The sequence below is a fragment of the Thamnophis elegans genome, chromosome 13 (assembly GCF_009769535.1).
Source record: "Thamnophis elegans isolate rThaEle1 chromosome 13, rThaEle1.pri, whole genome shotgun sequence".
NCBI lineage: Eukaryota > Metazoa > Chordata > Lepidosauria > Squamata > Colubridae > Thamnophis > Thamnophis elegans.
In genome coordinates this window covers 12,088,441-12,104,503 of record NC_045553.1, presented here as the reverse complement: position 1 = coordinate 12,104,503, position 16,063 = coordinate 12,088,441, and the positions used below count along the sequence as shown (strand labels likewise).

General features: G+C 44.8%; 1 protein-coding gene across 5 annotated transcripts in view; it reads left to right on the top strand.

Moving 5' to 3' along the window:
* Window positions 1–16,063, top strand: part of SFSWAP (splicing factor SWAP) — a 108,971-nt gene that overhangs the window by 81,004 nt on the left and 11,904 nt on the right. For all 5 annotated transcript variants that reach the window (XM_032228793.1, XM_032228792.1, XM_032228797.1 and 2 more), the window contains 2 exons: window positions 4,848–5,128; window positions 12,074–12,199. In XM_032228793.1, coding sequence (XP_032084684.1) covers window positions 4,848–5,128; window positions 12,074–12,199 — 407 coding nt within the window. The remainder of the gene's footprint in view (window positions 1–4,847; window positions 5,129–12,073; window positions 12,200–16,063) is intronic.

Sequence of the window (16,063 nt, the reverse complement as noted above, 5' to 3'; positions counted from 1 at the left end):
GAAGGATTTACGCTCCTTGCAGACAGCTGGTCATTTGCACCCGTTTAGAAGGCCTTTGAGGTTGCTTGGAGGTTTATCTGTAGAGTCATCAGTCATCCAGGTCCTCAGGGTTACCTCACTGGAATGGATTTCCAGAGGAAAGATTGCAGACTGCAGGAACCATTTGCACCACTCAGGTGACCCCGAAGACCGAGATAAACCTCCAAGTGGCCTCAACAACCCTCTAAAAGGATGCAAATGCCCATCTGTCTGCAAGGAGTATAAACCCTTCCATTCCCCACTATCCTGTCAGAGCTGGAGAAGCTTCTGGGATGAGAAGCGAAACATCTTCAAAGAAAAACAAGAAAGTCCAGTTGCCACCTGAAAAAAAGCACCTTTGGGACTGGCTCTAGGATGTTCGAAGTGTAAAGCATCAAGCGAACCCAACAGGGTGGCTTTGCATCACAGCCCGAAAACAAATCAGAATCAAACCAAGGTTACCAGGTCATGTGAGCATCCTACCTGAGCGCATTGCCGTGAACATAGGTGCCTTCATCATGTAGGCCCTTCTTTCTTTCTTTTTTCCCCCAAAAGAGGCGCTTTTAAATTTTTCACGAACATGCTGATCTTCTAAAATAAACCCTGCAAAGGCAGCTAAAATTAGAAGCGTTTGATGGATCCAACAATTACCCTCCGCACTTCCAGCATCAAGGAAGACCGTCTCTTATTGATCCATCCGGTCAGAGGTCGTGCAGGGCTGAAGGTGTGGTGATGGTGGGATTTCAGCCTAATGATGAAGTCTTTCCAGCTCACAGTTAAAGAACTAGAAATTGGATGCTGGCTCAGACGTCCTGCTGTCAGTAGTGGTAGGAATTTCCAGACCCAGAGAAGTTACCTTAAGGTAAAGGTTCCCTCGCACACATGTGCTAGTCGTTCCTAACTCTAGGGGGCGGTGGTCATCTCTGTTTCAAAGCCGAAGAGCCAGCTCTGTCCAAAGACATCTCCGTGGTCATGTAGCCGGCATGACTAAACGCCGAAGGCGCACAGAACGCTGTTCCCTTCCCACCTTTCGAACTATTTTTCTACTTGCATTTTTTATGTGCTTTCGAACTGCTAGGTTGGCAGAAGCTGGGACAAATCACGGGCGCTCACTCCATTATGTGGCGCTAGGGATTCGAACTGCCGACCTTTCTGATCGACAAGCTCAGCGTCTTAGCCACTGAGCCACCGCGTTCCTTGTTACCTTAAAGAGGTGCCTTTCCCTGGATTGGAGCTTTAAATGCAGCATTGAAAAGCACAAACCGAAAATGCAGCCAACTCAAATAAGGTCCTTGACGTATGGCCTCAATTGAGCCCGACATTTCTGTTGCTAAGAGAGACATTTGTTAGGTGTGTCTTGCTCTATCTTATGCCGCCTTTCTTGCCACCGTTGTTAAGCGGATCACCACAGCCATTAAAGTTAGTCACACGGCTGTTAAGTGAATCTGGCTTCCCCATTGACTTTTGCTCATCCGAAAGTCGCAAAAGGGGATCACGAGACCCCGGGATGCTGCAACGGTCATAAATATGAGCCAGTTGCCAAGCATCTGGATTTTGGTCAATTTTGAATCCTAACATTTAGATTTCATGACTGGGGATTCTGGGATAATCATAAGTGCAAGGAGTTGTTGTAAGTTACGTAAGTTTCAGTGCCATAACTTTGGTTGTTAAAGAAATAGTCATAAGTCGAGGACTACCAGTCGCCAGTTGCCAAGGGTGATTGGGTGCCAACCAGTTGTGCTCACACAGTCCTCTTATCCAGCTCAGTTGGAAATGGAGTTGCTGCACTCACACAAATGTGAATTTTAGCCTTGGTTGTGGTTTGGTTTTGGATGTTTATGTTTGAGCTTGTTATGCAAACCCATTTATTTCTGTTGAGTTTGAGATTCCGTGTCCTGAATGCATCAAGAAAAAGTGGTAATTTAACTATTCAGATTAAGCATGCTGTACAAACTTAAGCAGTGGTCTTCGGTTCAGTTGTTTAGCTTCAGGAACTTCGTTACAGAACAGAATAACAGAGTTGGGAGGGACCCTGGAGGTCTTCTAGACCAGCCTCCTGCTCAGGCAGGAAACCCTACACCATTTCAGACAGATGGTTTCTCAATCTCTTCTTAAAAACTTCTAGTGTTGGAGCATTCACAACATCTGGATTCAAACTGTTCCACTGATTAATTGTTCTCATTGTCAGGAAATTTTTCCTTAGTTCTAGGTTGCTTCTTTCCTTGAATAGTTTCCATCCATTCCTTCTTGTCCTGCCCTCAGGTGCTTTGGAGAATTGCTTGATCCCCCTCTTCTTTGTGGCAGCCCCTCAAATACTGGAATACTGTATCATGTCACCCCTAGTCCTTCTCTTCACTAGACTAGCCATGCCCAGTTCCTGCAACTGCTTTTCGTATGTTTTAGCCTCCAGTCCCCTAATCATCTTTGTTGTTCTTCTCTTCTTTAGAATAGAATAGAACAGAACAGAATAACAGAGTTGGAAGGGACCTTGGAGGTCTCTCCTGCCTAGGCAGGAAACTCTACAGCACTTCAGACAAATGGTTACCCAACCTCTTAAAAGCTTCCAGTGTTTGAGCATTCACAACATCTGGATTCAAACTGTTCCATTGATTAATTGCCAGGAAATTTCTCCTTAGTTCTAAGTTGTTTCTCTCCTTGATTAGTTTCCATAAGCTGCTTCTTGTCCTGCCTTCAGGTGCTTTGGAAAATAGGTTGACTCCCTCTTCTCTGTGGCAGCCCCTCAGATATTGGAAGACTGCTATCTTGTTACCCCTAGTCTTTCTTTTCATTAATTTAGCCATCTGCCTGACCTTGGCTAAAAATATAGGGAGGTTTGGATCCAAAGCAAGATAGATGCAGTTAGATCTGATGTGAAATAGTATTTCCTAGCTTCACCAAACATCAAAGAATCTTCTGCCTGCAGATGGACCGAAAGGATTATACGTTAATAATAGTTCCATCTTCTCTGCTAGGCATTTCCAGATAACGCCAGGAAAGATTTCTTTAAAATCCTGGAAAGCTTCGGCCAGAAATTTAAATAACGAATATTCAAATTACGGACTCGAGTAATTAAATTTAAATTAAATCCATAAATTTACATTTACGGACTGAAGTCAGTAAGAAATACTGATTACTTGGGTGAGTCGGTGATTCAGCTTTATGTTCCTTTTCAGGGATATATTCTCAGTCTATATTGCTTTCCATAAAAGTTAGGAAAGACTTTTTTAAACAAATGCTGCTTTTCCTCTTCAACCTCCCCCACGCTGTCCTTTCCAACAAAATCGTAATTGCATTTTAACCTGCCCAGGAGTTTTATGCATTTTGCCCATCCAAAGCTGTTCCCCAAAACTGTAATTTTGCAGTCAGCGTGGAAAAAAATTGTCTAGACATCTCTGAATATGAAATTTTTTAGGTGGCCAAGGAATTGCCTACTGAATGTTTATCCCACGCTTGTGAAATTAGAGAGTCAGCCTGTCCCTTCTGGGTGGCAGAAGGTGTCTCATCAAAAACAGGCTGTCTATCAGAGAGAGATTGTTTCTTTGCATCCAGTCAGGATGTGTTCTGTGGAAGACGGCTCATTTCTAAATTTCAAGAAGAGACTGGACTGCCATTTGTCAGAAATGGTGTAGGGTCTCCTGCTTGGGCGAGGTGGGTGGGTGGGGTTGAACTAGATGACCTGCAGGGTCCCTTCCAATTCTGTTCATCAAAAAAATGCCTTATGCCTGAAGCTTACAAATAAAAAGATGTCTTGTGGGGGAGACATCTCTTGTTAGTTAGAAATCTATGGAGATTCTCAGTCCTCAAGGTCATGGTTGTCCCAAAGGTGCTTTTTCAAAAGGCAACTGGACTTCCTTTGTTTTTGCTTGAAGACATTTTGCTTTTCATCCACGTAGCTTCTTCAGTTCATGAACTGAACTTGAGCTTCTTCCTGAATTAAGGTTGTGAGGCTTTAAGAAGAGATTGTCTGGAATGCTCTCCTGCTTGAGCAGGGGGTTGGACTAGAAAACCTCCAAGATCCCTTCCAGCCCTGTGATTCTATATGATAAGAAATAGAAGCAAGGTAGAACAAGAAGAGAATTTTCCAGCACGTAGTACTCAACAACACCAGACTGATAACCTGTAGCTAATTACTTCTAATTCTCAAAATAGGGATGGGAGGATATTTTCTTTTTACAGAGGCCAGACTTAAATTGCTTGCTTGCCAAAAAGCAATTTATCGATCAAGGATGTATGTTCGTCTTCCAGGATTTAGCCATGGTGGCGCAGTGGTTAGAGTGCACTACTGCAGGCTACCTCTGCTAACTGGGAGCTGCCTGCAATTTCGCAGTTCAGTTTTCACCAGGTCAATGTTGACTCAGTCTTCCATCCTTCCGAGGTCGGTAAAATGAAGACCCAGATTGTTGGGGGCAGGAGGCTGATTCTGTAAACTGCTTAGGGAGGGCTGTAAAAGCATTGCGAAGTGGTATATGTCTAAGTTCTATTTCTATTGCTATTTTTCACACTTATGACTGTTGCAGCCTTCCTTCCTTCCCTCCTTCCTCCCTCCCTCCCTCCCTCCCTTTTCTTCCATGGTTAGAATGCAGTAATTCTACCCACTGCCAGCAGTTCAATCCTGACCAGCTCAAGGTTGGCTCAGCCTTCCATCCTTCCGAGGTTAGTAAAATGAGGACCCAGATTGTTGGGGGCAAGAGGCTGACTCTGCAAACCACTTAGAGAGGGCTGTAAAGTGGTATATAAGTCTAAATGCTATTGCTGTTTCCCTTAGGTGACTTGCAACCCCAGATTCCTAGGAACCCCCTAACCCTAACTCTTCACTGCCTTCCTTTCAGACGGTCAGTAATATCCCCTGCGCTCTGTTGACCGGCATCCGGACGTTACCAGTCCTAGAAGCCAAGGTGCCCGAAAGGCCTACCAGCAAATGCAGAGATCTCCCCAGAGAAGAAGAGAAAGAGAAGAAGAAGAAGAAACACAAGAAACGATCCAGATCACGGTCCCAGACCCCTCCTTCCAAATACTACTCCTCCTCCTCTTCCTCCAAAGCCAAATCGCGATCCCATTCGAAAGCAAAGCATTCGCTTCCCACGGCGTACAGAACCGTCCGGCATTCCAGGTGAGCGTTTTCTTCCTAACTCGTGAAATGCTTGAAAACTTTTCGGTGTCCTGCGGGTTTCGTTGCCGCCTGATTATTTTTAACCGCTATCACGTTAAAGGCGCGCAATGCGCTTTCTAAAAGCGACATGTTCAGAACGAGGAACGCTTTCATTTTCTTCGGTGCATCTGCCAGGGCTTCGCCTCCCCCCCCCCCAAAGAAAAACAATAAGTGGCAGATTGGCTGACGCCAATTAAGGGTGTAGACAGCTTCTTGTCAGTTGCCAGGGGCAAAAAGATGGCGTTGCCAAAGCCACCGCGTCGCTTGACAGGGAGCGTCAGATGGTTCCCATGCCTGCTTCACGCCTCTTTAGGATACAAGATTAAGGTATAAAGTTGGGGAGAAGGGTTTTTTTTAAATTTAATATTTTTATTTTTGTTTAAATGCAAATAATATACATATACATCTAAATACAAAAAAGAAAAAAGGGAGATAAAACTAATATTACAGTGCACCCCCATCCCCCAAAGACCCTTTCTCCCCCCCTCCTTATATTTCTTCATCTTTAATAACAAAAGAATATACAATATATTCCATTTGTGCCCTTATCCCCTCCAAAACAACATATATTCTTGAGTAGGTTTATTCCCTTTGCCTTCCACCAAAACTGAATTTATAAAATCCCTCCATATTTCATTATAATTGTTCGCTTTGGCCGTCCCTTTTTTAAATTTAATTTCCAGTGTTAAATGTATCAACGTTGCCATACTCCAAATTTCATTATACCACTCATTTCTTTGAATATCCCAATTTTGTCCCCAATATTTAGCCATCACTAATCTAGCTGCCATTACCAAATATACAATATATTACTTTTTTTTTCTCTTTTGTTTCATTTACATCCCATTTTTCCACCAGCAACAGTAATGCAATTCTCGGTATCATGTCTAAATTTGCCTTCAAGAGTGCTCTAATTTCTCTTAAGTTGGGGAGAAGTTGATTGAAACGATAGGAGGTCTTGTCAGCCTTTAGAAAATCCGTAATGAAGGTTTTTCAAAAGCTACAGTTTTGGAGAATTTTTCTTTTTTTAAAAAAGAACACACAGAGAAGAGGCAGGGCAATGTGCTGGCATGTGTATTTTAGGAAAATGCAAATACACTTAAACACATCATTTTAAGTTGAGGAAATGGGGATAGGAAACTTCTTTTTAACAGTTAGCCCACCCACCCCTTTCATGGATTACTGCCTTATCGTGGCGAAGGGGCTTGTGTAGCTCAGTGAAGCTATGAGCTATGCCGTGCAGGGTCATCCAAGACTGACAAAACATGATCCACTGGAGAAGGAAATGGCAACCCACTCCAGTATCTTTGCCATGAAATCCTCATGGACAGTACCAAAAAGCAATAAGATATGATGCTGGAAGATGAGCCTCTTGATGCAAGTGAAGTAGGAGAGTGCAAAAGTTGGCTTGAAACTCAACATTAAGAAGATTAAGATCATGGCATCCAGCCCTCTCAATTGCTGGCAAATAGATGGGGAAGAAATGGAGGTAGTGACAGATTTTATTTTCCTGGGCTCCAAGATCACTGCAGATGGGGACTGCAGCCAAGAAATTAAGAGACACTTGCTCCTGGGGAGGAAAGCCATGGCAAATCTAGACAGCATCCTAAAAAGCGGAGACATCACCCTGCCAACAAAAGTGTATCTAGTCAAGGCGATGGTTTTCCCAGCTGCAATGAAAGGCTGTGAAAGTTGGACCATAAGGAAGGCTGAGCGCCAAAGAATGGAGGCCTTTGACCTCTGGTGCTGGAGAAGACTCCTGTGAGTCCCTTGGACTGCAAGGTGATCCAACTGGTCAGTCTTAGAGGAGATCAACCCTGACTGCTCTTTAGAAGGCCAGATCCTGAAGAGGAATACTTTGGGCACCTAATGAGAAGGAAAGACTCCCTGGAGAAGAGCCTCATGCTGGGAATGATTGAGGCCAAAAGAAGAAGGGGACGGCAGAGAAGGAGGTGGCTGGATGGAGTCTCCAAAGCAGTCGGTGTGAGCTTCAGTGGACTCCGGGGGATGGTAGAGGACAGGAAGGCCTGGAGGAACATGGTCCATGGGATCGTGATGGGTCGGACAAGACTTCACAACTAACAACAACAAGAAGCTCCCCCCTTAAAAATGTCAAATCTTGCATGTTCTTGTTAAAAATCATATGGCTCTTTCACCCCGTGTCTCTTCAATTACCGTCCCAAGTCCCCCAAAGCAGAGCCTTGGAGACATAAAAGAGGTTTCCGCCTAACTGAATCTGAGGATTAGTTTTGTTTTTTTAATTTAGATTGGAAGAGACAACTGACAACCTTCGTACGTGCCACCCTTAGCCTCCTAACAGAGGGAAACACAGTAGGGAAACCATTGCTTTGTTTTTAACAATCCGTCTTAAGGGAAGGCGCTGTTTCACTGGGAAAACATGCCCTTTCTCTGCAGAAAATCCACGCTTGGATCTTCGGATGAAAGAGTCAATGCAAATGACGGAGAAGAGGGACTTCTCTTCCAAGCCCTTCTCCGTCCCTGGGCTAGAAAGAGAGATGTTAAGACCTCGGCTAAGGGAAATTCCTGCTTAGCGGCACAGAGAGAGACTTTCAATGGCTTTTGACCGGATAACATACCTCTGAAAATGGTTTCAGGTGTGTACTGTGGGGGTTTGACAGCTCTTCAACGTCTCCACTGCAAATTTTTCGAGCTCCAGGCTCCCTCCCCATAAACCAATTTAGATTATTTTGATGACTTCTTCCCCCGGTAAGCAAAGTTCCTTGACCCAAGAGCTGTCAGGTCAAAGCTGTGGGAAGGAAGAGAGGGCAGGCAGGAAAGTCCAATGAGACCGAATTTGTACACTCTTGGTTTCACTAAGTAGAGCCGGGATTGAAGGTAGCCTGCTGGGTAAAACAAGAGGGTGAAGGATCTTCTCCCAGGCGTCTCTTCCGATTTCTGAGGAATTGAGCATTGGTCTGATTTGTAAATCAGCCCCCTGCAGTAATGTCCATTCTATAAGATGCTCTAGGCTAAGAAGCCTCCCAGAGGGAATAAAAGAGGAGCGATAGGGGAGTGGAGTTTGCAGGAGACCATTCGTTCGCTTCATTGGTTCATGACTTTCGAGACTCTTTGCCAAGTTCTGCATATATCGGGCTGGCAGCTCTCCAAGCCAGATAAGATCTGTGACTGTAAATTGAAAGACTTTGCTGGATGTGAATGAGCAGAATTCACAGCAAATTAATAAAAGGGGGTTTTGTTGGAACAAGGAGTTTGCTTCAGGCTCTTGGGAAGCCTCGGTCAGAACAGTGTGTTAAAATAGGGGTCTCCCAATCCCTGGGCCAAGGCCCACTATCGGACTGTGGCCTGTTCAAAACTGGGGCGCAAGAGGGATGGGCAAGCATCCATCTTGCACAAGTAGATCTGTGTGTTCACCTGTGCTCCTCACACACACACACACACACACACACAGACACCGCCCCAGGCCAGGCCACCAAGCTGAAAAGGTTGGGGACTCCTGTGTTAAAATTCACACATTTCTTCGCTAGAACAGTAAGATTCCAATTATTGTTCCTTTTGTAATAGAAGAAGAAGAAGAAGAAACACCGATTAACTCCTAACCCAGTTCTTCGTCCTCATTAGCTTTCTAGTCTCACCTTTCCAATCGCCCAATAGCTCATAGGAGAGCTGTTTGAGCTCATTTGTACATTCAGGTCACCTTTTGCTCGTCCAAGTTCAGATCCCGATCTCATGAAATTTCCCGCGAGGTCTTCGAATCCTGGGTTAAACGGCAACCCCGAGAAAGGATCAGCAGTGCAGTACTTTAGCAGCTGGGCAGAGTCGATCTTGAAGGGCTTCTGAGATGCTTTTAATTGAAAGGTTTTTATAATTTCACGGTGTAATGTGAGTAAAATGTCCTTCAAGGCCGGGTCAGCTCCAAACCATTACATAGAGGCATCTGGGTTTTTAATGTTCTCTGCAGGAGCATGGAGGTGGTCTGCTTATTGCCTTCTGTTTTTTTTTTTTCCAACTTGCCAATCTAATCTTCAACCTCTGGCCCTGCTTCGCTTAAACTCCTCACCCTGCCACCATCATCTACGTATGTCACACCCAAGAAACGTAATAACAGCAACCAGAGTCAATAGGTATTCTTTTCTTTTTTTTTTAACCAGCATTGCAGATTGGAAGGGAGGAGGAATAATACAATTAGAATAGAGTAGAATAGAATAGAATAGAATAGAATAGAATAGAATACACTTATTTATTGTCCAAATGTGATTGGGCACACAAGGAATTTGTCTTTGGTGCATAGGCTCTCAGTATACATAAAGAAAAATAAAATAGAATACAATAATCAAGAATCCTAAGATACAGCACTTAGTGATAGCCATAGGTTACTAATAAGCAATTAAATCATACCAGGAAACAAAACAATATCAATTTTAAAGATACAAGCAACATGGTTATAGTCATAAATGGAAAGAGATAGGTACAAGGAAGGAAGAGAAGAATAATAGTAATGCAGTCTTAGTAGATAATTTGACAGTGTTTGGGGAATTCATTGTTTAGCAGAGTGATGGCGTTCGGGGGGAAGTGTCCTTGTGTCTAGTTGTTTTGGTGTGCAGTGCCATATAGCCTCATTTTGATGGTAGATGTTGAATCAATTTATATCCAGGATGCGAGGGGTCTGTAGGTATTTTCACAGCCCACTTTTTGACTCATGCAGTGTGCAGGTCCTCAATGGAAGGCAGGTTGGTAGCCATTGTTTTTTCTGCAGTTCTAATTATTCTCTGAAGTCTGTGTCCGTCTTGTTGGGTTGCAGAGCCAAATCAGACAGTTATGGAGGTGCAGATGAGAGACTCAACAATTCCTCTGCAGAACAGAATCAGCAGCTCCTAGGGCAGTTTGAACTTTAGGGTTCAAACTGTAAAATTAAAATTAAGATAGCAAGTGATCCAATGGTTTTATAGTAAAGATTTTACCACTGAGATCCTCAACCTGGAAAGTCCCAATTCATTCATTCTCTCTCTCTGTCTCTGTCTCTGTCTCTCTCTCTCTCTCTCTCTCTCTCTCCCTCCCTCCCTCCCTCCCACTCTCTCTCTCTCTCTCTCTCTCTCTCACACACACACACACACACACACTGTCTATCTATCCATCCTCCCCAAAAATGAGTTTTAGGGGATCATGTATCTTTGTGTCCTTTGTTCTGCTTTGGATAGATGAAGTAGATTGGACAAATTGCATGCCTGTGTTTTGTTTAAAGGCTAAATTTCATTTGGCATCAATTACTTTTCCGAGTATGTTTCCTAAGAGGTTACGTGCTAAGCCACCTACTCTGCTTACCCAGCTAATGATCTGTATGTAGTAATTAGCAAGGGAAGGCATCATTAAAGGATTTAGCGTGTAAGAGGACTTGATTGGCATAAGCAAACTTTGCATGTTCATGGTCTCTGTTTTCAAAGAGTCAGTAGTGTTAATTTGTAAAATGTGTGGGTATTTTCCCCCTTGTTGAGAGAAATAAAAATAAAGACTTCGCAACCAGTTATTTTCTCTCATCAGAGTCTTTCGGATGCTGCTCCTTAAGAATGGGAATGTTTTGACCTAGGCTTCCCAAGATTGTGAAGCAGACTCCACCACCCGATAAAACCTCTTTTATTTACATTAAAGGGGAATTCCTTTCCAGCAAAGTCCCGGCAAACAGAGCTGCCAGGCCGATATCTTCCAAACGCCAGGCTGTAGCAGACAATACTTGGCAAGAAGTCAGGAATAGATCTTTACCCTAATGAATTGAACTAATGGTCTCCTGCAAACTCCCCTCCCCTTTTGCTCCTCTTTATTCCCTATGGAAGGGGCCATTCACCATCCACCTGTGGCTTCACTCCCGAGTCGGCCCTTGTTCCTTAGCTGTTCCCTTCGTCTGGCAACTGTGTGCATGCGCACACTGGGAAGAGGCTCCAGATGTTCTTCTGCTCCACTGATCTCCAACTCCGAAGGGAGCTGATAACTGACAGACGGCCCTAACCCCATCTCTGCTTCCGACACAGAACTCTCATCGGAGCCTTCCCCAGACTCCACGTTCCTCCCCAACCTCCTCACTGTCTGAGTCTGCCGCCAGCTCCTCTAGCCACTGGCGGGCCACAAAAGGGTTTTAGCAATTTAATTCAGAAGCGCTGCTAAGGCTCTCTGATATTAAGCGGCTTCAAAAAAACTCACTCGCTTTCCTTCCCCTCTGGCAAGTTCTAAGCACTTTTTGGTTGGAAGGCTGGGCTGAGGCCAACATTTCACAAGCAAATTTGGTTTTTTTGTCAGCTCCCTGGGACAAGTTCCTATCCTAAAGGAGGAGCTTTACATTGTCCTGCTTGCCGCACAAAATAAAATCGACCCTCTTGGCTAAAATCAGTTCCAGTATGATTTGTTTTGCATCTGGAGAGCACTTAATAATCTGCGTCCTGCCTTTTTAAGCACTTAAAGGCTGAATTATTTTGTTTGGGATTTTAAAAACAGTAAGTGGGGGGGGGGGGAAGTGAGTGGATAAGGCATCTTCGGGGAGCACACCCCCATGCTGCGTATCTGGTGGTCTTTCTTTCTTTTCTTCCTTTCTTTTCTTTTTTCTTTTCTTTCTGTCTTCTTTCTTTCTTCTTTATATTCCCTTCCTTCCTCTCTTTCTTTTTTCTTCTCTTTCATTTTTTCTTTCTTTTCTATTTCCTTTCTTTTCTTTCCTCTTTTTTCTTTCTTTCTGTCTTTCTCTTTCTTTTTTCCCCTTCCTTTCTTCCTCTTTCTTTCATTCTTTCTTTCCTTATGTATTCACAGTGTAACAAACCCACATTTTCTCCTTTTATATGGATCTGCCGGAATTTGTACTCCTTTGATAATCCTGGTGGCGTGCCCCTATCAAGAAACTCAAAATCCTTCCAAGCTGAACTTAATTTTCTTACATCGCCCACTCAGGTCTCGCTCAAGATCGCCGAGAAGACGGGCGCACACCCCTGAAAGGCATCGAGAAGAGAGGAGCGTCCCGACTGCCTACCGTGTGAGCAACAGCCCGGGCATCAGCAGAAGGCGCACCCGTTCCAGGTACACTATTGTGCTTGCAGCATACCTGTGTTGCTCCAGAATGCGCACCCTGAGGCTTTCTTGCTTTACGTGGCTTTGTCCAGCTCTTCACGTCACTTTCTCCATTTGCTTATAAAATATAAGTTAGTCCTCATTTAACGGCCACAGTTGAGGCCAGCAGCACGGCTATTAAGTGAACCAGTCGCAAAGTGAAACCACGCCTTACCATCTTCAGCTTTCTTTCAGGTTTACAGACTTTTAAAGCTCATAGGTGGGTGGGTCAGTGACAAAGTTATTTTTTCATCAACGTCACCACTGTAAATGGTCACTAAAAGAGGCATTCACTAAACAAGGACATGTTTGTTTGTTTTTTTTTGTTTTTTTAAAGGAGGCCAGACATTCTTCGGGATGCTTTCTCCATCAATTTTACTAAAGGGACTAGGAAAAAAACCCTATTATCTTCCTTGCATAGGTTTTGTAGGAGATTCGCTGACCCCTTTTTCATTACAGATGAGCAGTGAAATTAGGTTGCGGCATTGAGACCCCGATTCCAAAGGGCATAAAAACTGAAATATTTATTTGGATGGTAATGATTATTGTTGTTGTTGTTTTGACATCCTTTCAGTAGACGCTTCTGAGCACGGATCCCAATTTTGTTAATCATTGCAAATATAAACCAGCCAGAAAGCAAAAGAGACAATGCTGGCAGACGGAGACACGAATCCAGGAGAGTGATATATAGAAAGAAGCAGGAGTGAGACTGGGCGCCTTTCAGCATCTTTATGGCTCGAATTATTCTCTGATTTAGGAGGCTTCGGTTAGGAGGAATGCAAACGGCCCTGATAGGGAAGATGCTTCCCAAGGAGGGTAATGTTTATTAAGGAGCAAGGAAGTTCCGTCCATCTCCATTGCCCAAGGTTTTAAAATATGCTCTGTGGGCTACCCTGTGGATGCATGCTTCCCTTACGTCCTACCTTCTCTACGGAGGAATGCATACCCGTTTACATCCATCATTGTAAAAGAGTAGTGAGATACATGCTGGAGATCTTAACTCCTGTCCTTCAGCCCCAACTTAAAAGTTGCAGGTTAGAACAGTTCATTTAGTGACCATTCAAAGTTGCAACAGCACTGGAAAAAAAGTGACTTAGTTTTTCCACACTTAACGGCCATTGCAGCATCCCCATGATCAAAATTCAGACACTTGGTCACTGGTTCGTACTTATGACAGTTGCAGTGCCCTGGGGTCACGTGTTCCCCTTTTTAGAGCCAAGGTGGCGCAGTGGTTAAATGCAGCACTGCAGGCTACTGCTAGATCAGCAGTTCAGCGGTTCAAATCTCACCGGCTCAGGGTTGACTCAGCCTTCCATCCTTCCGAGGTGGGTAAAATGAGGACCCAGATTGTTGTGGGCAATATGCTGACTCTCTGTAAACCGCTTAGAGAGGGCTGAAAGCCCTATGAAGCGGTATATAAGTCTACTGCTATTTACAACCTCCTAGCGAGCAAAGTGGAGTCCACTTTACTGCCATGTTCCTAACTTAACACCTTGCAAGGATTCGCTTTTGCAACGGTGGCAAGAAAGCTCATAACATGGGGCAAAATTCACTTAACAATTGTCTCGCTTAGCAACGGTAGTGTTGCGCTCGGTTGAGGTTGTAATTCGAGGACTGCTTGTGCTGGTTTTATTTGCGTGTGTCTCGTTCTCAGTTTGCCTTTTTTCAATGTGCATTTGAAGCACCACTCAGGGAAATGCACCCCTTAAGACTACCTGTACAGTGGCCCAAGAATTGAAGGTTCTTAATTAATTAAGAGGGCCAGATTTCTCCCCTCGTTGATTTGGCCCCTAGGGGAATCCACGCCTGCCCCCAGGAAGAGCCTTCAGTCTCAGGTAGATAATCAACTCAACATAGGTGTCTCTAGAATAGCCATTCTTGTCTTGTGGCCCTCCAGCAGCCGAATCAGAGGAGGAGGAGACGTGGGAGTCAGGGTCAGCATCAGGGAAGCCTGAGAGCTCCGAGGGGGAAGAGGGAATGGAGCTGACACTGGCAGGCAGAGGTAGAGTCTGGGCTATCCTTAACTCCCTCGGATGGAGAGTCAACAGCCCCCAGGCCTGGAGGTGGCTGATGAGGAAGAGGAGGAAGAGCTGGGTCCAGTGCCTGACATGCAGAAGGCAGAGGAGAGGAGAACAGTGGAAATCTATGGGCCAGTCCTTGGGACAGAAGAGCCACTGCTGCTAGTGAAGCCCCACCCTAGCTCTGGGGGTAAAAGGCAGGGCAGAGATGAATAGGTGTGGCAGACAACTATTCATCTCCCTGCCGGACAGCCTTGTTAGCCTGCGGTGAGAGAGAAACCTTTTGCCGGGACTGCTGGCACTCCTCATAAAGAAGTCCTTGATTTAACTGCAGAGGGTTTGTCCTGTTTGGGGAGCTGGGTCAGAACACCTTGCAAGCTCAAAATATTCTTTGCCAGCCTGTAAATTCCGAGCATGCGACTCTGAAACAGGATGACGTTAACAGCACGTCGGTTCTTCGGGTATCCGATGTGAGAAGAGTCAGATTTGAGCAATCATGATATATCGGCTGATCTCTATTTATCAAGACTCGGTCCAAGGCTCTTCCGGTGCAGCCGAGTCAGAGCCGCCTTTGTCTGCAGAGGGCAAGGAGGTCCTGCTGTAAATTAAGCCGGGCTGAATTCCCCTCCTTCCTCCCTCCCTATAATGAAAACTAATGAATTTTTCACAATAACCCCAACAGATGCTGCAGTCACATCCTCCTGTGCATGCATCGATCTGAAGCGCTTCATGTCCCTCCTGGTGTGGGGTTAGAAGCAGAGCCATTCTTTCTTCTCATTCAATCTTTGCCCTCCTTAGAATTGGCTTCTTTACTTATTCGTTTGCCCGATGTGTATCCCATCTTCATTTTTTTTTAAAGTGGTGTAATTGTAGCAGTAGGGTTAGGGTAACCGAAGCAGTCAGCACAAGCTTAAATGGACTCCAGAGGATGGTAGAGGACACGAAGGCCTGGAGGAACATTGTCCATGGGTCGGACATCACTTCGCAACTAACAACAACAAAGGAGCTGTCCAAGCAATCAAGGTGCTGAAATCTCAAGGGAACTGTTTGACCAAAGAGGAACAGAAGGATAGCAATAGCATTTAGCACTTAAGACTTATATACTGCTTCACAGTGCTTTACAGCCCTCTCTGAGTGGTTTACAGAGCCAGCCTATTTCCCCCAACACTCTGGGTCCTCCTTTTACCCACCTCAGGAGGATGAAAGGCTGAGTCAACCTTGAGCCGGTCAGGATCAAACTGCTGGCAGTGGGCAGAATTAGCCTGCAATATTGCATTCTAACCACTGTGCAAGGAAAGACAGAGAATAGCAAGAGCACTTAGATTTACATACCACGTCACAGTGCATTACACCCGTCTCTGAGTGATTTACACAGTCAGCCCATTGCCCTCAACAATCTGGGTCCTCCTTTTACCCACCTCAGAAAGAGGGAAGGCTGAGTCAACCTTGAGCTGGTCAAGATCGAATTGCAGTTTGTGGGCAGAATTAGTCTGCAGTACTGAATTCGGATAGATGGATGAATGGGTGGGTGGGTGGATGATAGACAGAGAGACAGACATGGAGAGAGGGGGGGAGGGGGGAGAGAGAGAGAGAGAGAAATGACTCTTAGACTTATATACCGCTTCACAGTGCTTTACAGCCCTCTCTAAGCAGTTTATAGTCAGCATCTTACCCCCAACAATCTGGGTCCTCATTTTACCAAGCTTGGAAGGATAGAAGGCTGAGGCTACAATGTGAGCCCATGGCTCTGCCAACATAACTTACAGTATGAAGTTGAAGGACACCAACCAGTCCATGGTGGACCTGTGAAGCCCTT